Source organism: Sordaria macrospora, chromosome 3, assembly GCF_033870435.1.
Source record: "Sordaria macrospora chromosome 3, complete sequence".
NCBI lineage: Eukaryota > Fungi > Ascomycota > Sordariomycetes > Sordariales > Sordariaceae > Sordaria > Sordaria macrospora.
The window spans coordinates 1,385,677-1,410,495 of NC_089373.1; the positions used below are offsets into that span (position 1 = coordinate 1,385,677).

The following is a 24,819-nucleotide window of genomic DNA, read 5'->3' on the forward strand; positions in this document are numbered from 1 at the left end:
GTTTGTACATATATTTCTTCTCATTTATATTTCATACAACATACATATCAAAGATATGATTACGCGCTCTTGAGCTTCTTGGTAAGCTCAGGCACCTTCTCGAACAGATCACCAACCAAGCCAACGTCCGCCACCTGGAAGATGGGGGCCTCAGGGTCCTTGTTGATGGCAGCAATGACCTTGCTGTCCTTCATACCCGCCAAGTGCTGGATGGCACCAGAGATACCAACAGCGAGGTAGAGCTGGGGAGCGACGACCTTGCCAGTCTGGCCGACCTGCAAGCTGTTGTCGGCATAACCGCTATCGACAGCCGCACGGGAAGCACCAACGGCAGCACCCAGAGAGTCAGCAAGGGGGAGCATGATCTTGTCGAACTCCTCCTTGGACTTGAGACCACGGCCACCGGAGACAACCTTCTCGGCGGTCGAGAGATCGGGGCGGTCCGACTTGGCAAGGTCCTCAGAAACCCACTCGGTGGTGCTCTCAGCCTTAGGGTCGACACCATCCTCGACGGTAGCGGAACCGGAGCCAACGGCGGCAGGGGCGAAAGCGGTACCGCGGACAGTGATGATCTTGATGGCGTCCGTGGACTCGACGGTCGCAATGGCGTTACCGGCGTAGATGGGGCGCACAAAGGTGTTCTCGGACTCGATGGCAGTGATATCGGAGATCTGCTGGCTGTCGAGGAGGGCCGAGACGCGGGGCATCAGGTTCTTGCCGAAAGCGGTCGCGCTGGCGAGGATGTGGGTGTAGCCGCCCTTCTTGATGTTCTCAACCAAGAGAGGAGCGTAGTTCTCGGGGAGGCCCTGTTCAACGCAAAGAATTGCGCCGCGTGTAAGTCAAATGCACACACCTCGCGGATAACAGCAACCAGGCGCATAACCACCAACCTTGTCGTAGGCGCCGTTCTCAACGGCAATGATCTTCTCGACACCCTCAACCTTGGCCGCCTCCTCGGCAACGGCCTTCACATTGCTACCGGCGATGAAAGCATGGATGGGACCACCGAGCTTCGCGGCCGCGGTGACGGCGCTGAGGGATCCCTGGTTGAGCTTGCCGTCCCTTTGCTCGAGGACGGCGAGGGCGGACAGTAACCTGCGGAGCGCAGCGGGGGATCTGAGGGTAGTGGTGGAGGCGGTAGTGAACCGGGGACGAGTCAGGGCGGAGAACGCCCGGGCACCGGCCGACAGCATTGTGTATAGGATTTGGAGATGGAGATGGAACGGCGTCCGGGGGGTGACTCGGTGGGCGGAGGAGCTGGGAGGTTCTGTCGGAGACGGATAGAGAACCTAGTTGATCTGATCTCGGCGACAGACTGTGGAGGGACAAAGGAACGGAGGCGGGAGACGGAGGACGGGGGACGGGGAACGGGGATCGATCGGGGACCCGGTGACTGGGTGAGCAATGCCAATGACGCTTCAATGGATCGACGTAGGCAACGGCCTGCGACGGCCCGAGGTAAAGTGGTCGATGGCGACCCCCAGGTCCGGGGCCGCTACCAAACCGCGCTACAGCAGGTCAACCCCCCGGTAGCTTCAGCACAGCAACAGCGACTCTCGGCCAAAAGCGGGCGGACCACTGTTTGGCGGGGAACGGCCCAGCTTGTGTGGAGAAACCCGGGAAATGTGGCTGACAGGATAACAGACTGTGGCTCGTGTAAGATGAAACACGGTCGGGAAGTGGCTAGCTTCTGGTGTGTCTCCACGTGACCAATCCCTTCTCACTGAGCTCTTTCGCCAAGGAAGGGACAGAACGAGGTGAGCTGCGGCGGGCACGTTTCTTGCTCGCTGTCAACTCAGCAGGCCCATTCAACTCACCGGCGTGGCCAGGCGCGAAATTCATTTGTTGCATTTTCTCAAACGCGACGACATCACGAACAGCCCCCCTCCCCAGACCAGACCCATCGAAAACACACCACTTTTGCGCCCCAAATCATCGAGTTTGATCACCCTGTAATACGGCATTGGTCCTTTGCAGATTTACTAGCATATACAACGCGCTCTGAGGACATCAAAATCAATTGCATCCATCTTGACCCGCTCCCTCGCCATCATCCCATAGCAGCCGCCGCGTGTTTGTTTGCCTACCTCATCCTCCCACCAGCTTAGACGCCGTCGTCGCCATGGAGGAGGGATCCGTCAACTACGGTACGCCCAACAATGGTGCGTCGCCAAGTGCGAATCCTATTCTAGCACAACCACCTTTGCCAGATAACAACACTGGCAACAGCGAAGGTAAAGTCCATTCCTGCTGGTTTCCTTCCACTCATCCCTGGCTATGGCATGTCGATCTTTGCAGTTTAGCACATACTCTAACACTGCATTTGTTGCGTCTTCAGATGTACAGATGAGCGAAGGCCCCGAACCAACCATCAAACAAGATGACAGCACGCCGGCGCCCGGTGCTGCATCCGCCACTCCTCTAGATGCCTCCGAAGGTGCCGTCGTCGCGGTAACAGCCCCCGAAGACGAAGAGATGGGTGATGTACCCAAGGAAGAGACAACTCAGAACGGCGATGGCGCCAGCGCCAACGAAGGCTCCGGCGATGTCGCCAAAACAAAAGAGCAAATTGGCAATGCTGCGCGAGAGCATGTTATCTCACAGACGCACGCCATCATCCTTCCCAGCTACAGCACCTGGTTTGACAGGAACACCATTCACAACATCGAGAGGAAGGCGCTGCCAGAGTTCTTCAACAACAGGAACCGCAGCAAGACGCCTGCCGTATACAAGGACTATCGCGATTTCATGATTGACACATATAGACTGGTGCCGTACGAGTACCTCACAGTTACGGCCTGCAGACGTAACTTGGCCGGTGATGTTTGCGCCATCATGCGCGTCCATGCTTTCCTTGAACAGTGGGGTCTTATTAACTACCAGGTGAGCTTTTACGCTTCCGGCTCTTATCCTTGTACTCATACTGACCTTCTTGAACAGGTTGATGCCGATCAGCGACCGTCGCACGTCGGACCCCCCTTCACCGGTCACTTCAAGATCATTGTCGACACCCCTCGTGGTCTTCAGCCATGGCAGCCCGCTGCGGACCCTGCCCTCATCGAAGGAAAGCCCAGCAAGGATACCGAAGCGAAGGCTGCCGCCACACCTGTACCCAAGAGCGAGCAGACACTCGAGTTGGGACGCAACATTTACGAGGCCAATGCCAAGAACAACAAGTTGAACAAGACCAACGGAGAGACCCCTGCGACTAACGGCGCGTCGGAAACCGATGCTCTTACGAAGGCGCCTATCGCCAAGATCATCTGCTGCAACTGCGGCATCGACTGCACCCGGATCTACTACCATAGCTCACAGGCTGATGTTAACTCGAAGACAAAGTACGACATGTGCCCCAGCTGCTACCTGGAAGGCCGCCTTCCCGCCAACCAAACCAACGCCAGCTACACCAGAATGGAGAACCCGACATACACCTCGATTCTCGACCGCGACGCGCCCTGGAGCGATGCTGAGACTCTCAGGCTTCTGGAGGCGCTCGAGAGGTACGACGATGATTGGGGTGAGATTGCGGAGTACGTTGGAACAAGGACGCGCGAGGAGTGCGTGCTGCAGTTCCTGCAGCTGGATATTGAGGACAAGTATTTGGAATCTGAGAAGTTGGACGCTCCTGTTGGGTTACAAATGCTGGGCAGCCACAGAGGGCAGCTTCCGTTCAGCCAAGTCGACAACCCGGTTATGTCTGTTGTCGGATTCCTTGCCGGCCTTGCAGATCCAGCCAGCACAGCGGCCGCTGCCGGAAAGTCAGCAGAGCTCCTCAAGCAAGGGCTCCGTAACAAGCTTGAGGGTGGAGCTGAAGGTACAGAGTCGGAGGATAAGGGTAAAGAGAAGGAAAAGAGCGGCGACTCGATGGAGCTGGATATCAGGCAGGAGACTACGACAACCACAACCACCGTTTCCACAACCACGACAACGACCAAGACATCGGCATTGGCCAACATCCCGCTCGCGACCATGGGCGCCAGAGCCGGCGGCCTTGCCTCGCATGAAGAGAGGGAGATGACCCGTCTGGTATCGGCAGCGGTGAACGTGACACTGGAGAAGATGGAGTTGAAGCTCAAGTACTTCAACGAGATGGAGGCCATCCTGCAAGCCGAGAGGCGAGAACTCGAGCGCGCTCGCCAGCAGTTGTTCTTGGACCGCCTATCGTTCAAGAAGAGGGTGCGCGAGGTTCAAGAAGGGCTCAAGGCGGCCGCTGCTGTTGGTGGAGAGCAGGGCGTCAAGTTGGCCCAGGAAGCGTTGACGGACGGGCAACGGATGAGCTTCAACGCGCCGCCGGCGGTTGGGTCAGTACAGCCCCTGAGTACAGAAGGCCAGGTAAAGTCATACGAGGCATAAGATGCCACCGAGCAAAAAGGACTCGAGGCGGCCGCTGCTGTTGGTGCAGACCAGGGCGTCATGTTCGCCCAGGAACCGTTGACGGAAGGGCAGTGGATGAACTCCCACGCGCCTCCTTATATGTTAAACGCGTGACGGTCGACAAGCGGAATCTGGTACAAGTTCTGTATAATGTTACTACTAGAAGTATTACTTCCTACTTCCGCTCTCCGGGTGTTGGTCGGGTGAATGGGCGGGCGGTAGCGGTAACGGTACTCATCCGGTCCGGATCTTGATGTAAAGAGAATGGAATCATCACCGTTTAAGTGCTCTTATTTTCGTTTTCCCTATTGATTCTCGCTGTGTTACGTACAGGCGTCAACATTGGACAATCAGGAGTTGTGTTATTGCTAGGTTTATAGGCTACAAAATTGGGCTGCGTGCTTTTAGCTTTGGTCTCTGTAGTCTGTCTGGTGCGAAATATCAAGCTCACACGTGTCTCCTAGCTGTGTATAGACACATGGATCAGAATAATCGTTGAAAAAGAAAAAAAAAAAGACAAAAAGAAGTTGTAGAGGTACTCGTCAGGGCGGTAGGTCAGCGTCAGAAAGGCGATTCGAGCCCTGACGAGTAATAACTCAACGCGAGAGGATGACTTTCTCCCAATTCGTGATGTTCACAGATCAACAGCAGGGATTCCCCAATGGCGAACGCGCAACACGTGCATATCAACGTGTAAGCACAGTAATAATTCTTAAATGTTCATGGCTTTCACGCTGCACGTTACATTAGCAGCCGTCTAACCGTCGAGCCTTCTCTCGAGAGATTCCTGAAATTCTGCAGCCTTCTGTAACATGTCTGTGGTTGCTTCTTTATGGTGTTGACCTTGCAGTGGATGACATGTGAAAGCGTCCCAAGCGTGGAACCTCAGCTGACCAATCATATGGCTCATACGCTTTCTCATTTCCGGCATCCGCTAACCCGCAGAGACCCGCCGCAACCCCAGAGTGGGTGGGCAAAGAGTTGAAGACTGAAGTGGAAAGGTGACGTGACTTGTTGGGGCTTCTTCAGTTCCCATGTCATATTTGGAGAAACAGTTCGGGACACTGAAGACGGAAAGGAACTGAATGGTTGATTTGAAGAAGATGGAGGGTAGGACAGCATGTCAGTCTGTCAGCAGCAAGCAAAGTTCAATTATCGGTAGTTGGAAATGTGAAGTGATGGAAGGGAAGTCAAATGCGCGTGTGACTTCCACTTTTTGCGAAGTCAGCAGCACACCCGACCCGTCTGTCTCTGTGATGCCGGATGGAGGTGAGTGATGTGCCTGATGCGCATACACTACATACATAAGAAGACGAGCCGGACATATGGATGGGATGAGCTTTGACTTGACATGATGTGATACGCACCAATCCAATGAAGATCAACGGACCTTCGATCCCGATGAACGGCGCGGCGGGATGAAAAGAGGTGCTTTCGGTCGTATTGATTGAACTTCATTTGGGTTCAGTTCAAGTTCAGCGAGTGAGGAAGAAGACATCCACCGGCAAAACGTGGGGTGCAAGTTCGGATTCGCGCCTCTTTGTTCCTGTCTGGGACTCTGGGGGAGAGAGCCATTGTTTTCTTGGCAAATCGTCAATGCCGTCGGCTACTTTGAGCCTCGGCTCGAGGGGTAAACGGGGCCCCAGTCGCAGTCGGTCACTCGGACAAGCGCATCCACTTTTTTTTTGTTCATTGTACCTCTCTGTCCTGTCCTCTAGTGTACGTAGCCTACGGCGTATGCTCGGCCTCTTCATATCATTTCCAGCGGTCCAGACAGCAAACTTGCCCCACGTTTTCGGGTTCTCCCAATCCAATCCCAGTTGAGCGGAAATTTGGAGAAGTGGAAAAAAAAAAAAGAGATGGGGATGGGGGAAATGGGGAGAGATGGAAGAACGTGTGGGCGGAAACGTGCCCGCGAACGCGGGTACACAGACACACAAGGTACAATACATGAGATGGAATGAGAACAGACAGGTACCACGAGTGCGGAATCAAATGGACAACCACGATCATGGGATCTGATTTGAACGAATAGATGTGACATTGGTCGACGACATGGTGAGTAGATAATACCGTAGGTTTTCTTCTTAGTCGTGGGGGGTAGCATTGGTGAGATTTTATATCTTCCAGTTTTGGAGACAAAGCCTCGGCCTGCAAAAGTATACCCTTCAAGGTACCCTGATACAAGTCCACCGGCCAAGGTTTCATGTCGGTGGTGGAAAGTCTCCCGTGCCCCGGTCCCTCACCCCGTTCTTGTTGCCCCGTCTCCTCCATTGACAGCCACCATTCCCCCATGGGCCACCTCCGCGAGTAAATAATATCCACGAGACAAGTGCCCAAAAGTGTCCACTTATTCCGAGCTACCGAGTCGTAGTTCGGCAGCACCCCTCAAGGTGTACATCATACCCACCGCTCCCCGGCCTGCCCCGTCTTTGCGACTTGCCTCGCCTCCCGCGTCTGCCTCACTGCCCAGCTTTCTCTTATTTTCCTTTTTCCGCCTCCCGCTTTCCCTTCCCCGTCCTCACTGCTTGCTACTTTTCTTTTCTCTCCTCCTCCTCTTCTTCCTAGCTCCACAGTCGTCCGTGGTTATTGAGTAATGTTGGCTTCCATTGTACGATCTGAGGCTCGGTCTACTACGCTTAGACACCTCTTTAGACAACCAACTTCTGCTGCTATTTCCCCTCTTAACGTAAGCCATGAACGGCCTCCCTTCCATGTTGCGCACACGCGACTGACTGACTGACTCTTCTCCTGCGCTTCAGAGAATCTCCGCCATGGCGCAAACAAGGAAGAACAGCTCCCTCCCCGCTGGCTATGTCGAGGACAAGTCCAAGGGCCCTATGCTCCGCTTCCAGAACTCTCTCCCCCGTCTGCCCGTCCCTACCCTCGAAGAGACGGCTGCCCGCTACTACCAGTCTCTGAAGCCCCTTCTCAGCCCCCAGGAGCTCGAGAACAGCAAGAAGGCCATTGACGCCTTCATTGCCCCCAATGGCCCTGGTCGCAAGCTCCAGGAGCAGCTCGTCGCTCGTCGCGAGGACCCCAAGCACAAGAACTGGATCTACGAGTGGTGGAACGATGCGGCCTACCTCACTTACCGCGACCCCGTTGTCCCCTACGTCAGCTACTTCTACTCCCACCGCGATGACCGCCGCCGCCGCGACCCCGCCAAGCGCGCCGCTGCCATCACCACCGCCGCTCTCGAGTTCAAGAAGATGGTCGACCAGGGCACTCTCGAGCCTGAGTACATGAAGAAGCTCCCCATCTGCATGGATTCTTACAAGTGGATGTTCAACGCCAGCCGTGTTGCTGCCAAGCCCGCCGACTACCCCGTCAAGTTCAGCGCCGATGAGCACAAGTACATCCTTGCCATCCGCAAGAACCAGTTCTACAAGATCTACCACGAGGTTGGTGGCAAGCAGCTCAACACCGCTGAGCTCGAGCAGGCCTTCAAGCACGTCTACGAGCTTGCCGCTTCGCGCGCCCCCGCCGTTGGTGCCCTCACCTCCGAGAACCGCGACGTCTGGACCGACGCCCGCGCTACTCTCCTCTCCGCCGACCCCAAGAACGCCAAGGCTCTCGAGGCCATTGAGGCTTCTTCCTTCGTCGTCTGCCTTGATGATGCCGCCCCCGTCACCCTCGAGGAGCGCGCTCACCAGTACTGGCACGGTGACGGCCAAAACCGCTGGTATGACAAGCCTCTCCAGTTCATCGTCAACGACAACGGCACTGCCGGTTTCATGGGCGAGCACAGCATGATGGACGGCACTCCCACCCACCGCCTCAACGACTTCGTCAACGACGTCATCTTCAACAACAAGCTCGACTTCTCTGACCCCTCGGTTCGCTCCAACCTGCCCGAGCCCGAGGCCGTCAAGTTCACCGTCACCAAGGAGGTCCAGGCCGAGATCGACCGCGCCGTCACCGACTTCACCAACGTCATCGGCCAGCACCAGCTCGCCGTGCAGGCCTACCAGGGCTACGGCAAGGGCCTGATCAAGAAGTTCAAGTGCTCTCCCGATGCCTTCGTGCAGATGATCATCCAGCTCGCCTACTACAAGATGTACGGCAAGAACCGCCCTACCTACGAGTCGGCCGCCACCCGCCGCTTCCAGCAGGGCCGTACCGAGACGTGCCGCTCCGTCAGCGAGGCCAGCGTGGCTTTCTGCAAGGCCGCCAACGATGCCTCCGTTAACGACAAGACCAAGGTCGAGCTCTTCCGCAAGGCCATCGACTCCCACCTCGAGTACATCTCTGCCGCTTCCGACGGCAAGGGCGTCGACCGTCACCTTTTCGGCCTCAAGCGCCTTCTCGAGCCCGGCCAGGAGGTCCCTGCCCTCTACCAGGACCCCGCCTACAGCTACTCCAGCTCGTGGTACCTGTCTACTTCCCAGCTGTCTTCCGAGTTCTTCAACGGATACGGATGGAGCCAGGTTATTGACCAGGGATTCGGTATTGCTTACATGATTAACGAGAACAGGTTTGTTCTACCCTTTCCCTTGTGTCTTCGCTAACAACGTGCTAACGAAATCGTGTGAACAGCCTCAACTTCAACATCGTCTCCAAGGGCCTCGGCTCCGATAGGATGAGCTACTACCTCAACGAGGCCGCCAACGACCTCCGCGATCTCCTCACCCCTACTCTCGAGGCTCCCAAGGCCAAGATCTAAGCTATAGGCTGTGGAGTTTTGGTTAGGATGCGGAAAGTCGAAGACCGGAATGGTGGAAGGGAAGAAGAAAGAAGAAAGAAGAAGGGAAGGACATGAAAGGAAAGGGTTTTTGGATAAGGAAAAAGACACAGAGAATCCGAAAGGCGGATACAGGAGGAGGAAGAAGAAGGGGGAAGGAGGAAGGAAGAAGGAAGAAAGAAGAAAGAAGAAAGAAGAAAGAAGAAAGAAGAAAGAAGAACAGTAGCATGCATGTTGTACCAGTCCATTTCGAGCTATGTCATGTTTCTTATATCGTTTATACCATCTGTATTTACATCTAGCTTAAGGTGGTTTTTGGGGTAACTGGCATATGAAAGAAAGAAAATTTGTATCACCTCCTATCCCACTTCACACTGATCGTGATCATTATTCTGTTCTGTTGTGTTCTGAAATGTGATATGATTCGAACCGTGTTAACGTATAAGCATGTTTTGGTTCTTAAACCATCCTCCAATTCGGCTATCTATCCTTATCATTCAACTTACCGCTCGAGCGGTCGGTCGTAAGAAACCACCTGAACACATCATATCACGACCAAATGCATCAGAATATTTTGACGCATTTACCGTATAAAAGTAGTGAACAAGTCCCAACAAAGATCACAGAGAGGGAAGCAAGAAGGGAAAAAAAAGTAGCCCGTACAGCAATCGAACCTGTACCCGAACTAACGACGATTTCTGTTTCCAGTATCTAGTACCACTGAGCTCACAACCCATATCCCACGCCTCTCCTTGTTAAGCTAAACAGGCTACAAATTAGACCACGAAAACTTGCACCTATATACCAACCGTCTATAACTATTCCGCTTTCTGCAAGTCATAATCATCAAGTCTTCTTCTTTCCCCATCATCATCTTGACAAGCAAGCCAAGCGCCTAGCCGTTGCGTGCGCTCAGTGAAAAACTCCCCACTCTATCTCTCACCTCCATCATCTTTCGCACAAAGCTACCTACTCAGATCATCAACCCAACCCTCTCCACGTACCCCCTCAACCTCTCCTCCACCCTCTCCCCATTCCAAACCTCCCTCCCCTCGCCATCCCTCCCTAGCTCCGGCACGCCCACCTGCTCAATCGCGAAACTGGCCGCCACGCTACCCCACGCGCACGCCTCCTCGATACTCTTCCCCCTAGCAAGCGCCACCCCCAGCCCTCCCAGAAATGTATTTCCACCGCCCGTGGGATCCACCACCTTGGACGCGTCCGTGTGATAAGCAGATAACCACCTCTCTATCCCCGGATCGACCTCGATGCCCCCATCTTGTTCAGTATCATCGAACCGACCGAACGGGTCATCTTCGTTATCGCGATCTTGCATGTCCTGCAACAGGCCGGCGAAGAGAGACATCATGTCTGTGTCTGGTTGGAGACCGCCGTGGAAGTTGCGGGCGTCTAAGCCTACCACCGCCTTCTTTTTCTTCCCCTTTTTCATGGGTTGTTGCTGTTTCCTCTTCCGCCCGCCGTTCCTAGCAACATAACACCCCTTTTCGCCCGCCCTGACCACCAGCGTATATGTTGTTAGTGGCATGCTAGCCAGCAGCTGCTCGCAGTTCCTTTCGACTTGCTCGACGCTGATCTGGCCCGTCTCCGGGTCGAGCCCGTCCGTGCCCATGAACCCGGCTAGTTCGGCGTGGTTAGGGGAGCAAATGTCGATGAGGGGCAGGGCGTTGGTGCAGTTTAAAAGTTCGAAGGGTGTGCAGAGGTCGGGGACTGGTTCCCAGATTATTAGAGGGCGGGTGTAGCCGTCTTTGTCATCGTCGTCCTCATCGTCGTCGTCTTTTTGCCTGGAGGCGGCGGCAAGTCGAGCCTCACGCTTGCGAAGCGTGATGATCTCCTCCACTAACTCTTTGCAGCGGTTAGGACTGCAAACCATGTGCACCGCCTTGGCCTTTAGTAAAGGGGTTCCGGTCAGGTCAGCAGCCGTTAGTCGTTTCTTGGGCGTGGTGTACTTGAACTCGCGACGCTCCGAGGAGTCCACGTAGCCGTTCCAGCCCCGGGTGGTGAGCCGGCTCGGATCATGGCGGAACACGGCAGAGGTGGACCACCCGTTGATGAGATCCGTGATGGCTTGGGGAAAATCGGAGCCCTGGTCGACGATCCAGCCTACGGTGCGGGAGAGGTCCGAGGCTGGGGAGAACAGGCGGGCGCCGAGGGCGGAGTAGGAACCGGCGCCTCCGAGGACGTTGGTGGATGGCGGACGGGGTGGAGGATACTCGATTTCATCTGTCGAGTTGGTTAGTTGGGTCGGCGCCTGATGATTCTTGGAACGGGAATATTGTTACCACTTACCGATGATGAACATGCCAAGGGTGACAAAGTCTATTGAGGGAGTATCGTTGATATCTTGCCATTCTGAACCCTCGTCGGAGGCTTTGTCACTGTCGTTTGGGCTTTGACCGGGCACTTCCGGGTTACTGTTGTCTGCCATGTTTCTTCTAAGGTGAATGTAGAAGGGTCAATGGACGGTGAGTGATGCTTGAAAGGAGTATGTGTAAGTACGGCTCAGCACCAGGGCAACTGATGTGCAAGTGGAAGTGAGTCAAGTGAGTGACACCGAAAGGGGATATGAGACTGAGACACCGATGGAGGGATGAAGATAGAAAGATGGACGCGTGAATTGTGAGTGATGTGGCTAAGGTACTGGCTACTGCTAGGCTATTCCTAGTCTGCTATTCCTGCCCGACCATCAGGCGGCATAAACCACGATGAGGCTGATATCTTGATAACTCGATATCTTATTAGCTGGGATAGGCGATCTGGGGTGGGTTTATCACTACAAGGCGTATGAACGGAGGAAGGGGATCTGAGTTTATCGGAAGAGTCGAACCTGTCATCTGATTGTTGATACCTTGGACAACTGAGGTGCTTGCGTGCGTACTTACCTTGGTGTCTCTAAGCATCAGCAAGACCCTCCTCGTATACACAAATAACGGGCAACGAGGTTTCTGAAGCAGGAGAGTTGGTTTTCTTGATTCAGTTGAAAGTAGCACGATACGACATCTCGATGTTTATGTTTTGGTGGGGTGGTATTGATGGCTGAGGCGTGGATGCTGCCTATACTCTCAGCGACTTTTAGTGACCGTGCGCTGAAGAGTCGTGAGAATGGCCAGCAAGGTGTTCTTGGAAAGTGGCCCGAAACGCGTAATTTTAAGAGATTGGATGAGACGACCCACAATGACCCCACTATGAAGCTTCATCGTGGGGAAAGAGCTCCTCAGCCTGCGTCTACAGAAGGAGGGTGCCGTAGTGTGGCCGCCCGGACAAGCATGGCAGGCGCCAGGGGCGGACGCTAGGGGGTGTGACGAGGGGTTCCAACCGACGTCGAGTGTTGACCCGTCAGCTTGACATCCCCATGTTCCAGCCCAGGCAGATCATCAACTACACCTTCCCCGACCTCCCCCTCGTTCTAATTTCGGGATCCTTTTCTTCTCTTTCCTTCATCTAGCAATATCTTTTGTGTTGTTTTCTTGATTATACGTCACGGCGAATAAGGTAAGTGCTTCTCATCGAGTACCTCAGAAGACACCTCCCCTCCTGTCTCTGTTCCGCAGTGAACCATCATCCACCGGAGGCATCCGGGCCTGCCCACTCTTCGTCTCTTTACCTCGAAACAGGGTCGCTAATACCGCAAGTTGGCACCGGTAGTTCTAATAAGAGAGTACAACTTGCTCCTTCCAGCCTTTCCTATTGCTCGAAATCGAACTCTACGTTTCCAAAGTCCCGCCCTAAGGGACCATCATAATCACGATGGCGACCAACAACATGCACAACTTGGTCACCTTGATCAAGAGGTACGCTTCAACTTTCCTTACCGCAACTTGAAATCGCAACACCACCTACGAACGTGGCTCTATCTTTACAACACTCCTTCAAAATCTTCATTATCCTGGCGCATCATTAGCCATGTCGATTCCATGGGAGCCGCTGTACGGCTACGACGAGGAGGGACCTGTCCCCGAGAAGGAACGAATGCGCCAGGAAAACCGCCGCGAATCTCGAAAGACTCCGAGTGATTAGTTGTCAAAGCACATTGCTAAGTACTTGCGCAGACTTGAGGCGGCCACCCTCCGTCTGGAGGATATGGCTTCGTCCACCATCCCCCTTAGCGGCTCCCAGACCGTTATCGAGCCCGCTCCCTCCGCCCCCGCGTCCACTGCCGTGTCTCCTCCCGCTCCTGCTGCGCCCGCGCCGTCCGCACCACCAGTTCCCGAGTCGGTTGAGAAATTCGACGAGTGCATGAGCCAGACTGTTCAAAAATATGTCAAGACCAGCAATGTTATTGGTGGCTTGGTTGCCGAGCAGGTACCTACCCAGCAGACTGCGGAACTATTTGGTCGACATAGAGCGAGAAGTTGACCGTTTTGATTAGGCTGCCAGTGTACTCAAGGGCTTTGTCGAGACGCGCAAGTTTATCTACGCCGCCTCTCAGTCCAAGAAGCTCGACATGAACTCAGGCGACTTTCAGGAGGCTATTAAGCCTATCAGCGACGCCATCCAGGCCGTTCAGGAAATTAAGGACAAGAACCGCGGTTCACCCTTCTTCAACCACCTCAGCATGGTGGCCGACGGCATCATGCTCCTCGCGTGGATCACTGTCCAGGCCAAGCCTAATAAGCTCATTGACGAGAGCCTTTCATCTGCCGAGTACATGGGCAACAGAGTCATGCAGGCCAATAAGAACACTGATCCCCAGCACACCGAATGGGTAAAGACCTTCTACCAGATTTTCAAGGACTTGTCGGATTATACCAAGGAGTATTTCAACAACGGCATCGTGTGGAACCCCAACGGAAAGTCCTACAAGGAGGTTGTCCAGACTCTTGGCTCCGGCAGCGCTACCTCTGCACCTCCCGCGCCTCCTGCCCCAGCTGGAGGTGCTCCTCCCCCGCCCCCTCCTCCTCCTGGACCTCCCCCCGTGCTCAAGATCAATGAGCAGAAAGCGGAACCGGCCAAGGCTGGCGGTTTCAGTTCCGTCATGTCTGAGCTCAGCAAGGGCGAGGCAGTTACAGCGGGTCTCAAGAAGGTCGACAAGTCGCAGATGACACACAAGAACCCTTCTCTCAGGGCAGGATCAACTGTTCCCGATGGACCCGTGACCCGTTCCAAGAGCCCTGCGCCCCCTGGAACCAGGCCGCCCAAGCCAGAGAGCATGCGTGCAAAGAAGCCTGCAAAGAAGGCGCTCGAGGGCAACAAATGGATCATTGTAAGTTTCCAAACCGGGCGTTCTTTTGTGTACATGGGTCTAACAGCGCTTCTAGGAAAACTATACTGCTGCCGACGGCAACGTTGAGATCGAAGGCTCTATTTCGCAGTCGGTCCTCATCAGCAGGTGTAACGGCGTTGTCATCGTCATCAAGGGCAAGGCCAACGCTGTCAACATTGACAACTCCGACAAGGTGTCGCTCATTGTGGACACTCTTGTCTCTACTGTCGACGTCGTTAGGTCCAAGAACTTCCAGCTCCAGGTCAACGAAATCATTCCCACTGTGCTCTTGGATCAGGTCGAGCAGGCGACAATCTGGCTGAGCAAAGAGAGCATCGCGACGAGAGTGTTCCAGAGCAAGACGGACAACGTCAACATTATGGTTGTGGACGAGAACGACGACTCCAAGGAGCTTCCTCTTCCTTCACAGATTTGCTCGTACTACGATGCCGAGAAGAAGGAGCTTATCAGCGAGATTGTTTCCCACTGTGGTTAAATCATGCGTCATGGTTGCTTAGTTGAGAATGTCGGGAAAAGGGGATAAGCTTTGATGCAGGGTGGCGTTTGGTTCTGATCGTGAGCGTTGTTGTTACATATTCTCCAACCTACATAATAGCATGCCTTGAAGACTTGAATATCAATAGACGGCATGTTCAGAAGCCAGAGTGAAATCAAGTTCATTGCCGCAGTAACGCCAAACCCCTTTGCCCATCAATGACAAAACCTGGCTGTTTATGACATGGCTCTCTGTCTAAACCATATCCGCCATAATACTTTTCTCATCCATATCTGTTAGATCCACATAACATCATCCCTACCAATATCTCAACAACACCAAACCAGGGTTCACCTGTCCAGCCCACCAGACTAGATCTTATAAACCAACTGACCATCGGTATACCTATCGTCAAACAACGTTAGCACCATTCCTCATCATCACCACTTCTCGCCGTATCAATGGAAGGAGGTGGGTTGGGCTACTCACATCAACTGATTCTGTTCCGTCATCTGCCTCAACGCCTGCAGCGCCTCCTCCTTCTCAAACTTTTGCTCACCACCTCTCCTGCCTCCAGGAATCTTCTCATTAACAGCCTTGATCAACTCATCCACATCCGCCGCGTCGTCTTCGAAAAGGCCCGAGTTCAACAACGGACCGAGCGCGCGACGGAAGACGTCGAGACGGTGTTCGCTTATTGGTGCTGGTTCTTCTTCTTCGTCTTCGTCTTCCTCTTCTTGGTCTTCGGGTGCTTCCTCACCGTCCACGTCCATTTCTTCATCTTCGCCGGCAACGTTCAGGCCTGCGGCACGGGATGTGAGTTGCGACTCTTCGTCTTCCTCGTCGTCATCAGCGGCGGCGGTGCCAGTGCGGCGAGAGGAGCGTTGAGAGCGTGTGGATCGCAACTGGGAGGCGGGAAGGGAGGAGGCGAAGGATGGTTGTGAGCCTCCTCCTCCTCCACCAGATCTTGTTGAGCGGCGCGGGGTGGCGTCGTAGATATCTTCTTCTTCTTCTTCTTCTTCTTCTTCTTCCTCCGCGGGTTGGGTATCTTCCTCTTCGGGCGTGCCGTTGGCGTTGGCGTTGGCGGAGGAGGAAGCAGAGGTGCCATTGGCAGCGGGAGTGCGTCGACTAGCAGCGGCGCGCTGAGAAGCACGGGAAGCACGGGAAGCTCTGGCGGCGCTGGAGCGGGCGGTGGCGGTGGTTTGCGTGGCAACGTCACCGTCATCATCATCGGAATCGTCAGAGTCCGAGGACATGCCGCCATCTTCGCCCTCGGCGGGCCGAGTCTTTCTGCGCTTCTTGCGCGACTCGTCCTGCACGACTTCCTTGAAGAGGGCGAAGCGGAGGATGGACTCGGCGGCGGCAGCATCACGCTCGTCGACGCGGTTGGACAGTCGCGCCTTGGCGTGGGCCGTGGCCAGACGGATGAGCGTCTCGAGGGTACGGACCGTCATGGGTGAGGTCTTGCGCTGGTTACCCTCCATGTCGTCGTTGCGCAGACCGACGTAGATGTCGGCGATGCGGTCGGATGCCTCCTGGGTAAGGACGGGCTTGATGCGCGTCTTAGCGTATTGGATGTACTTCTTCATGAAGGGGATGCTGAGGATCTCGGGCTTCTTGTTGGCGGACCCGCGACCGCTGGGCACCTTGATGCCGGCGTGCAGCATGGCGTCGTACTTTTCCCACATTTCGGTGGGCTTTTGGGACTCTGATTGCCCGTTGAGGGCAACGTTGAGGGCCTGACCGGCATTCTCGCGAACAGGAGCGCCCTCCTCGGTGCCGGCCTGGCGGTAACGGTGCATGCGGAGGACGTGCTCGGAGATCTGTCTGTCACGGGTGTCCTCGATGTCGTCGGTGACGACGAAGAGAAGATCAAAACGTGAAAGCAGGGAATCTGGCAAGGCAATGTTCTTGTGAGGGTCCTTGTGTGTGTCGTACTGTCCAAAGATGGGGTTGGCCGCGGCGATGACACTGCAACGGGCGTTGAGCGAGGTGTGAATACCGGCTTTGGCAATGGTGACAGTTTGCTGTTCCATGACTTCGTGAATGGCAACACGATCAATGTCAGACATCTTGTCGAACTCATCGATACAGACGACGCCTCGATCAGCCATAACCATGGCACCGGCCTCCAGACGACGCTCGCCAGTCTCTTTGTCGGACGTGACAGCGGCAGTCAAACCGACACCGGAAGAACCACGACCAGTCGTGGCAATCGCCAATGGAGCAGTGTTGAGGACGAAACGAAGGAGCTGGGACTTGGCTGTGGAAGGATCACCAACCATCAGGATGTTAATGTCACCTCTCAGATGTGTACCGTTTTCCAAATTCTTCTCCATGCCGCCCAGCAGCATGAGCAGGATAGCCTTCTTAATGTAGTCATGTCCGTAAATACTGGGAGCCAGGGATTGTGAAAGCAGCTCAAAAACCTTTGGCTTCTTAGCGATCTTGTTGATGTTGCGAATATCCGTGTCGGTAATGGTAGCCGTAGCCACACCACCGCCTGATTTGGAAGAAAGCAGAACGATGTTGTTGGCTAGAATGACCGTCTTGAACAGGGCGCTACTGTGGTTTGTGTTTCTGTTACCCAACGTCCGGAAGATACCGACGAGCTGGATACGGTCGCCGGGCTTGACGCGGTCTACCAGGTCGTCGTCGAGAATGACGTCGACGCCTCGGGGCAGCTGACCAGCAGGCGCCCTCTCCGGCATTTCCTGGATAGAAATGGTCTGATGATCGCGGTAGGTCGAGAAGCCGTATTCGGTCTCGAGCGGGTTGCCTTCTTCGTCCTCACGGGGGTAGACGCTGTTGGTGACAATGCCGTTCGTCATGGTCTGGTCGCGGTACTCGCGGTAGTGGAATGTCTTCTTGGCTTCGCTGTAGTGTACGCTCTTGACAACCTTGGGGCGGATCAAGGACGTCCTCGTTACGATGCCCTCGATCGAAACCATGCTATTGAGGTGTTGGGAAGACAGTGTCCTCGGGTTGCATGTGTGTAGACCGAAGGATCCAGCCCAAGCACAATAGTACAAGACGTCGGGATCTATTTGATCGGGGCGGGCCTGTGGGACGGTGCTGACGATGGTCTTGAGCGCGTGGTTGAAGGCGAGGGTCCAGTTGAAGGGGTCGGTAAGAAGGCCCTCGGCCATCTCAGAGCTGTGATCGCGGACATGATCGATGTTGACGACGAGTCTCCTCTGGTTCTTCTGGAGCATCAACACAATGTCTGGCCTGTAGCTTCGCTGGTGCTGGTCATCTGTAGGTGAGGTTCTCGGTTAGTTTTGTCACAATTCTTCGGTCGCAAACAAGGGGCCAGAATCCGCTGTGAGCTTCAACATACGAGGATCGAGGAACTCTTGGGCCTGGCGCACGCGGTCGCGTGCGGCCTCGTCGCGGAGGGCATTGTAATCCATCTTGAGAAAATATTAAGCAACAAAAGTACAACTCTTTCAAGCCAGCAACGTCACAGACGGGAAACAAAAAGCAACAAGGGTTGTCGGACGCGGAGTAATGGTAGGTATTCGTGATGGCCTCCGTTCTTGTCGTCCAAAATTGGTTGTTGGAGGGGAAAGAGAGTCGAGATGTTTTGTTTGGGCGCATGTACCTTCGCATAGTTTGCGGAGCCGCCACGGTGGAAAAGTGACAAAACGATTTAAGTGGAAAACGCGTCAACTACACGCTAGACTCCTTGCCTCGGACAGGGGGCTTAATTGATACAAGCGGGGCTGTACCTGATACCGTCATTACCAGTGACTTGCAGCGGGAAATCTGTAATATTCCGTTCCTTACCACTTACACCAGTATTCGTCCCTTTAGACTTTCTCCACAAGTTGATGAATGCTCTCAATAACAAAACAACCATGAGTATTACGCCTTCCAAGTCAACCGTCTCTTTTTTGGACCTCTTTAATTTCTTTAACTTGTTCATTCGGACGTCGAAGACTCAATTGACTTCACCGTATGTAGCTCTGCGGAGCATCTTTTAGAACTAGTCCGTCCCTCGGCAGGCCCCTGATCCCGTACCGCTGTGGAAACTGCTCAGAGAGCAAGGCTGTGTTGTGTTGCCACGGAAGCGACAAAAGACAATAACAACTTTAAGGAGTCGTGGGGATAATCCGGCTTCAGTAGCGTTGATCACAAGCATGTGTACCTCGAAGACACTTGTGTTTTCCAACCTCTTGAATTACAAGCATCACCCTTTGCGGTTGTGCCATGATATGTGTTAGCAAGTATAGCCACGGGACAATATTTAAGTGGGCGACGACCTGGGTGAAACAAAGTGCTCGTTACTATCAATGCGTGAAATGGGATAGATGCCTTGAGCGCTTGAGGATAGTTAGTTCATCTACTTCTTGGGTTATCTACTCTACCAGCCAACAGACGGCTGTCGAAATCAAAGGTCAAAGGCAACATGTACAGCAAGATTATCATGAACCTGTAAGTAGCCAAAAAAAAAAAAAAAAAAAACCTGATATCCAGGGCAAGCCTGGTAATGATTATTGAAGGCTCCAAGGTGAGAGTAAGAGTGCAGAGTGCACCGTCCCATTCTCACCTTGTTATCCTTGAAGGATCCTCATAATCACGCTCTCTCCTGCTTCCTTCACATGCTCCATCTACTTTCACCGGTCCGGTAGAAGATGCTCCTACCCGGTCCTTGCTGCCCTACATCCGTTCTACTTTAGCGGTGGCAGTAATGTTTGAGGCTTTCACCCAAATCCTGCAACGGTTCGGCACATCCTTCAGTTGCTCTGTTTTTATGGTTTTCGTACCCGACCAGAAAACCCCATCGGGCTTCGAGCGTCAAGTATTTTTGTGTTTATCGTTCTGAATTCCGCCCCTTCTAAGTTGAGCCGTCGTTGCCCGTTTGCTGGGATGGCTATAGTAACTTAGGGGGCATCAACTTCATGTCGTTCGCCATGACTTATGTTACGACATTCTCTGGTCTCCCGCTATTCTAGTCGTACGATTTTGTTCGACGGGCGGGACAACGAAAACTGAACCATCCTTACTGTCAACAGAGAGTGCTGTTGTTGTTCCATGTCGTACAGCTCCGTCATCCAGGCACAATAATTGGTTCCCGGTGGGCTGGGACGTCTTCGGAATGACGCGGTTCGTTACAGTAATGTGCTGTAACTGCCGCTCTAAACGGTAAAGGGTCTCATATTCTTTTCATGCGCCGCGGGATGAACTGTCACGAGCCTGACTACTATTCCAATCGATTTGTCGGATGGTCGTTCAGTTGCTTCCCGACCTTGGCAGCCGTCTGGCCCTATGTTGAACCGGAACCAGGTCTGACTCGACATTCCCGTCTCATGCCGAACAGCCGTTGCGAGGAGGAGCGGTAAGCGGCAGTTTATCTCGTCTAGATGAGCAAGCTGCCGTGCTGAGCAATGCACGGGGTGATTATTACCCGCACGACACTCAGGAGGGTTTGAATCAATAGTTTCGCTCCTTTAGGATCATCTATCTGTGTGATGCCTCGTTTTATGTGATCAATAAGGATTCCAAAAGTCTGGCCTGACAGCGTACATTCACCCGATCATGAAGTTCCAACAGCCGAAGAAAATCAATATTGGTTGACCCTGGAGCATCCTTAGTCCAAGGGGCGTTCTGATATGCTTGAGGTTGGTTTCTAGTCAATACACCAGGACGGAATAAGAAGGTATCGTCAACGAAGAAATGATCTTTGTGGTGTAGAATTACCCGCAAGCCTTGAAAACTAAGCCTAATGTTTCATTTGCATATGCTGGTATTGTGCAAGGTAAGACAGGGAGGCTGAAGTAGGACAAACCACGATCCGGCACCTAGTGTCCTATGATATTCAGTAGTCTTGTTACAAAAAGGTGCGAGCTTAGATGGCTTCAACAACACATCCGACGAACGACAGCCTAGGCACATAGCCGTGGCATCGGCACTGGCGGTCACACCACCAGGCGAGTGAGCGGCCTCGTTGCACAACTGAGGTACTTGGAAAGGGATGGCCGCTCCCCGAGCACCGTTGATGCAGGGTACGGCCCACGAGAAAGAGGCCTATCGACAACGCTATTGTTGATGGTCGGGGATGAATTCGATTTTCTGACAGCCACCAAACCCGAGACAAGAACATGTCTGGTTGTCAGCTAATCAGTAATCAGTGCTCCCATTTCGAGTTGCACTTTGGTAAGGATAGTGGCCAGTGTCGTGGTGAATATTGCCATGCATCCGTAGCACATGGGAGGGCATCGTCAGCACTAGACATGTGCGTTTTATTGGTATCTGTAAAGAATATCAAGTTCGGGTCAGCGCATAGAGAGTGTGTGTCGGTCTAGGTGGCAAGGTTGAAGGTTAGAGGGGACAACATAGAGATGAGCTGTATGTAGTCTCACAGGCCGTAGTCACTCTAGGAACAGTCGGCCGGCACAAAGGCCTGCATCGGCAGCGACGAGAGATGGGTGTGCCGATGGTCCGTGCCAATCGTCCGGGCCCGAATAGGGCAACCGAAAAGGGGAGGTTAATCCAATGGACACCAGGTAAATTTTGACTGGGCTGAGAAAGACCCGGATGAGCGGCAGAACACGTTGTCGAATAGTTCCGGAAGCGGGAACGTGTAGCAATCATAGAGACACAGTTCTCACCGAGCCTGATCCTTGAAGAAGTGTCAACGTGTTGGTTTTTTGAAACTGGGATGAGATAATGCAGAGGCAATGGGTGACAAAGAGAATGTTTTTCTCCATCGGGAAGGGTTTCACGCACCACGTTCGGCCGAGATCGGGACGCCGAGTTGAGTTGTTGGCCGCGCTACCCCTCATTGTTCAATGCCGAAGCTCCAATGGTAGGTAGGCTCTCAACGATAGGCACTGGTATAGGGTACCTCTGCCATAGTTAGTCGGTATAGTGATGAAGCTTCTGTTACACAAACACAACGACAACTCGAAGGCATTGAAGGCGGCAGAGCGCAGCCCGCTTGTTGCACGTGGTACACGTATAACTCGTGGTTAATACCCTTCAAAGTCTGTACACACCTCGTCCGGGCCGGGTGATGCTCCATTGGCAAACGAGCAGGATTCTGGTGAGTACACAGCTTGACACGGCTTGGAGGTTAGGTATAAGGCGCACCAGACTGACCAATGCTGGCTCAAATACACCTCTATCCGGGCATGCACCTCATGTCTGCCCAAACCCTCGTTTATCACGAGGAAACACTTACACACGCCGTACTTTAGCACAGTTTGGTACGCTGGATGACGGGCGACTAGCCCGGGGTGCTGCAGTAAAGTCCACGAATCATGCTAGAACCCGCTGATCCACATGGCTAAGGCTTGGTAGAGAATGCAGTCCGGTATCAAGCGGGCAAACGCTCGCACCGAGAATAGCCCTGCTGTATCCGGCAGTTCACGCGAGCCATCCGATACCTGGACCCCGTCATAGTAACGTGTAGTGGATGCTTGTTGTTGATGAGCTGGGCTGGGCAGGGTCCCGACTGTTCAGGCTGTTCAATCTTTGAGTATATATAGATAAGGCGAGAGTTCGCCCTTGAGCAATCGCTTCTCTTTGTATCCACCGCCACTTGACGACACGCACACTTGGTCCTTCATATCCTCATTTATTCAAAATCCGAGTCAACCTTGTACGTTCGATATGGTACTGATAAAGCTCGATTCAACGGTTGGCGCCATGGATGCCACGGCGTCTTCCAAAGACTCGGCAGTTCTTCACAGAAATCTGAATACGACCTTTTTGAACATGACGAGGTCTGAAGGTAATTTTCTCATCCTCGAGAACGGCCGCAGGATATTCGATGCTTCGGGAGGCGCTGCGGTCGGTTGCCTTGGCTGGGGCAATCAGAGAGTTGCCCAAGCTGTCACAAACCAGGTACTTGCCGCGCCATACTGTGCAACCATTTTCTACACCACCAGGGTCCAGGAAGAGCTATGCCGCGATTTAGTCCAGTCAACGAATGGGGCCATGGCGCGTGCTTACATCGTCAACTCAGGTAAGACGATCACTCCCTAACTAGCCCCAACAGTAGCTGACATTTTGCAGGCTCTGAGGCAATGGAGGCGGCTGTGAAGCTGGCCAGGCAGTACTTCCTTGAGATTGACCAGCCACAACGGACTCTGTTCATCTCCCGGAAGCAGTCATACCACGGCATCACTCTTGGTGCACTAGCCATCGGTGGCCACGAGGTTCGGCGGGCCAAGTTCGAGCCACTCTTGACAAAGAATGTCTCGAGAGTATCGCCGTGCAACGCATTCCGCGGTAAAGCGCCCGGTGAGTCGGACGAGGACTACGCGAAGAGACTGGCCAAGGAGCTCGATGAGGAATTTCAGCGAGTAGGACCAGAGAATGTCTGCGCTTTTGTCGCTGAGCCCATTGTTGGAGCTGTAAGTTGCCTGACATATATCTTTGTTTAGCGTCTGCGAATGCTAACCGTTCATTACAGGCCCTTGGATGTGTGCCTGCTGTTAAGGGCTACTTCAAAGCTGTAAGGGAGGTGTGTGACAAGTATGGCGCACTCTTGATCCTTGACGAGGTGATGTGTGGTATGGGGAGGAGCGGCACCCTGCACGCATGGGAGCAAGAGGGCATTGTTCCAGATATCCAAACGATCGGAAAGGCCCTTGGTGGCGGTTACCAACCCGTAGCCGGCCTTCTGGCTGGTCACCGAGTGGTCAACGCACTCGAAAAGGGTACCTCGTAAGTTATTTTCTCGACAGTCAAAGAGTGACTAGGTGCTAACAAAAGCCGACTAGTGTCTTCGTCCATGGCCACACATACCAGGGTCATCCTGCCGGATGTGCCGCAGCCCTGGAGGTGCAGCGGATTATTCGAGAGGAGAACCTTTTGAGCAACGTCCGGGCAATGGGCGATCTTCTGTCGACAAGGCTGCGTGAGATCCTTGCAGGTCATCCGAATGTCGGTGATATCCGTGGCCGCGGTCTCTTTTGGGGCATCGAGTTTGTCGCGGACAAGGAGACTATGGCCCCCTTCCCGTCCGATGACCATGTCTGCATGGAAATCTGTGAGCTGGGATTGACCGATAAGTATGGGATCAATGTGTATCCAGGTGGCGGTTCAGTTGACGGATATACCGGTGACCACATCATCATCTCGCCAGCCTTCAACGTCTCGCGAGAAGATGTCGAGTGGATCGCCGCATCGGTAGGCCGGCTTGTGGCCGACTACTTTGCGGCAAAGGCCAAGGCTTGATGGTCTTTCCCCTTGTTGGTTGTTTTTCCTTCTGTAGATTCGCACTAGGGGTTCAGGTTTTCCTTGAGAGCATTCAGGTACTTGACGGGCATGGCCTTGGTTACGGCGTTCGCTGATGGGGTTTGGACCTTTTTCTCTTCACGGCTGAAGAAAGATGGCGTAGAGTTAGTTCTAGATATGCTGAACTCGAGTCTGACGGTGATTTTTGACTCATGACTATCATAATAGAGTTCAGGTGACTAAGGTCGGCAACTCTGTATATACGTCATCTTGGAGCTTGAATTTGGGTCGAACTGTGGCCAAGATTCCATCTCCTGTGAAGTCTGTTGGCCAATGTTGTCAAAAACAAGGTCGTCTCCGTGAGGCTGAGAGTGGATCTGAGAAACCGGAGATTGGAATAGTTGCATGAGGTTTTCAGATCTGACAATGCGTCCCGTCAATTTTAGATGGCTGGATGGGGTTGGGAGGATGGAGGAAAAAAGTGACTTCAGCTTGATGGGGATTCGGGAAGAAGTCCGTATCGTGCAATGAGTGGCACGCAAGCCTGGAACTGCTGCGAGAAAGTGGGTCCCTATTGGCCGCGTTCACGGGGAAGCGGGGCGGATTGGCGGATCCCGCTTGCCCGCCCCGGACTTTGGTGCAACCTGGCGTTTGGCCCCCCCCTGTGCTTGGTGGACTCGGACGTGGCCCGGGCCCCTCTGCTAGCGCAATTAGCGAGCGGCTCGCGCCTAGCGTTTAGGGGGGCCAGGGGCCCAACTGGGCGTCAAAGGCCTGGCCTGAATGATGACCTACTGGACCGGACTGCCACATCCGGATCCCAACGGACTACTCCCGGCTTCCACTTGGACCTCCCGA

General features: G+C 53.9%; 7 protein-coding genes across 7 annotated transcripts; 4 read left to right on the plus strand and 3 right to left on the minus strand.

Annotated features, from left to right (window-relative positions):
• Positions 1–11: 11 nt before the first annotated feature.
• On the minus strand, positions 12–1,341 carry SMAC4_01843 (uncharacterized protein). The gene is made up of 2 exons (XM_003348772.2): positions 891–1,341; positions 12–806 (listed from the first exon to the last, which is right to left on the minus strand). The coding sequence occupies exons 1-2, from the start codon at positions 1,191–1,193 to the stop codon at positions 60–62; spliced, it is 1,050 nt and encodes a 349-aa protein (XP_003348820.1). The 5' UTR covers positions 1,194–1,341; the 3' UTR covers positions 12–59.
• Positions 1,342–1,861: 520 nt separating this feature from the next.
• On the plus strand, positions 1,862–4,778 carry SMAC4_01844 (uncharacterized protein). The gene is made up of 3 exons (XM_003348773.2): positions 1,862–2,234; positions 2,339–2,883; positions 2,941–4,778. The coding sequence occupies exons 1-3, from the start codon at positions 2,123–2,125 to the stop codon at positions 4,351–4,353; spliced, it is 2,070 nt and encodes a 689-aa protein (XP_003348821.1). The 5' UTR covers positions 1,862–2,122; the 3' UTR covers positions 4,354–4,778.
• A 2,192-nt stretch (positions 4,779–6,970) lies between these two features.
• On the plus strand, positions 6,971–9,040 carry SMAC4_01845 (uncharacterized protein; the record flags this gene model as incomplete). Its single annotated transcript, XM_003348774.2, has 3 exons — positions 6,971–7,063; positions 7,137–8,851; positions 8,914–9,040. 3 exons carry the CDS (start codon positions 6,971–6,973, stop codon positions 9,038–9,040), a joined length of 1,935 nt encoding a protein of 644 aa, XP_003348822.2.
• Positions 9,041–9,712: 672 nt separating this feature from the next.
• On the minus strand, positions 9,713–12,175 carry SMAC4_01846 (uncharacterized protein). The gene is made up of 3 exons (XM_003348775.2): positions 11,959–12,175; positions 11,366–11,903; positions 9,713–11,299 (listed from the first exon to the last, which is right to left on the minus strand). Exons 2-3 carry the CDS (start codon positions 11,502–11,504, stop codon positions 10,032–10,034), a joined length of 1,407 nt encoding a protein of 468 aa, XP_003348823.1. The 5' UTR covers positions 11,505–11,903; positions 11,959–12,175; the 3' UTR covers positions 9,713–10,031.
• A 65-nt stretch (positions 12,176–12,240) lies between these two features.
• On the plus strand, positions 12,241–14,903 carry SMAC4_01847 (uncharacterized protein). The gene is made up of 5 exons (XM_003348776.2): positions 12,241–12,568; positions 12,722–12,867; positions 13,126–13,378; positions 13,446–14,279; positions 14,335–14,903. Exons 2-5 carry the CDS (start codon positions 12,824–12,826, stop codon positions 14,773–14,775), a joined length of 1,572 nt encoding a protein of 523 aa, XP_003348824.1. The 5' UTR covers positions 12,241–12,568; positions 12,722–12,823; the 3' UTR covers positions 14,776–14,903.
• Positions 14,904–14,958: 55 nt separating this feature from the next.
• On the minus strand, positions 14,959–18,421 carry SMAC4_01848 (uncharacterized protein). Its single transcript, XM_066089662.1, has 3 exons — positions 18,116–18,421; positions 15,265–18,031; positions 14,959–15,180 (listed from the first exon to the last, which is right to left on the minus strand). The coding sequence occupies exons 1-3, from the start codon at positions 18,186–18,188 to the stop codon at positions 15,147–15,149; spliced, it is 2,874 nt and encodes a 957-aa protein (XP_065946428.1). The 5' UTR covers positions 18,189–18,421; the 3' UTR covers positions 14,959–15,146.
• Positions 18,422–21,697: 3,276 nt separating this feature from the next.
• Positions 21,698–24,430, plus strand: SMAC4_01849 (uncharacterized protein). Its single transcript, XM_003348778.3, has 5 exons — positions 21,698–22,024; positions 22,081–22,747; positions 22,798–23,138; positions 23,198–23,451; positions 23,508–24,430. Exons 2-5 carry the CDS (start codon positions 22,393–22,395, stop codon positions 23,962–23,964), a joined length of 1,407 nt encoding a protein of 468 aa, XP_003348826.2. The 5' UTR covers positions 21,698–22,024; positions 22,081–22,392; the 3' UTR covers positions 23,965–24,430.
• The last annotated feature ends 389 nt before the right edge of the window (positions 24,431–24,819 follow it).

Bases quoted from the DNA above. Each gene is read 5' to 3' on its own strand.
- SMAC4_01843 (XM_003348772.2), bottom strand. From the start codon at position 1,193: ATGCTGTCGGCCGGTGCCCGGGCGTTCTCCGCCCTGACTCGTCCCCGG. The intron at 807-890 runs GTTGGTGGTTAT...TGCGTTGAACAG, and splicing joins AGAACGGCGCCTACGACAAG to GGCCTCCCCGAGAACTACGC.
- SMAC4_01844 (XM_003348773.2), top strand. From the start codon at position 2,123: ATGGAGGAGGGATCCGTCAACTACGGTACGCCCAACAATGGTGCGTCG. The intron at 2,235-2,338 runs GTAAAGTCCATT...TTGCGTCTTCAG, and splicing joins CAACACTGGCAACAGCGAAG to ATGTACAGATGAGCGAAGGC. The intron at 2,884-2,940 runs GTGAGCTTTTAC...CTTCTTGAACAG, and splicing joins GGGGTCTTATTAACTACCAG to GTTGATGCCGATCAGCGACC.
- SMAC4_01846 (XM_003348775.2), bottom strand. From the start codon at position 11,504: ATGGCAGACAACAGTAACCCGGAAGTGCCCGGTCAAAGCCCAAACGAC. The intron at 11,300-11,365 runs GTAAGTGGTAAC...CCAACTCGACAG, and splicing joins CCTTGGCATGTTCATCATCG to ATGAAATCGAGTATCCTCCA.
- SMAC4_01847 (XM_003348776.2), top strand. From the start codon at position 12,824: ATGGCGACCAACAACATGCACAACTTGGTCACCTTGATCAAGAG. The intron at 12,868-13,125 runs GTACGCTTCAAC...GTACTTGCGCAG, and splicing joins TTGGTCACCTTGATCAAGAG to ACTTGAGGCGGCCACCCTCC. The intron at 13,379-13,445 runs GTACCTACCCAG...CGTTTTGATTAG, and splicing joins GTGGCTTGGTTGCCGAGCAG to GCTGCCAGTGTACTCAAGGG.
- SMAC4_01848 (XM_066089662.1), bottom strand. From the start codon at position 18,188: ATGGATTACAATGCCCTCCGCGACGAGGCCGCACGCGACCGCGTGCGC. The intron at 18,032-18,115 runs GTATGTTGAAGC...CCTCACCTACAG, and splicing joins CCAAGAGTTCCTCGATCCTC to ATGACCAGCACCAGCGAAGC. The intron at 15,181-15,264 runs GTGAGTAGCCCA...GTTTGACGATAG, and splicing joins ACGGAACAGAATCAGTTGAT to GTATACCGATGGTCAGTTGG.
- SMAC4_01849 (XM_003348778.3), top strand. From the start codon at position 22,393: ATGGTACTGATAAAGCTCGATTCAACGGTTGGCGCCATGGATGCCACG. The intron at 22,748-22,797 runs GTAAGACGATCA...GACATTTTGCAG, and splicing joins TGCTTACATCGTCAACTCAG to GCTCTGAGGCAATGGAGGCG. The intron at 23,452-23,507 runs GTAAGTTATTTT...AAAGCCGACTAG, and splicing joins GCACTCGAAAAGGGTACCTC to TGTCTTCGTCCATGGCCACA.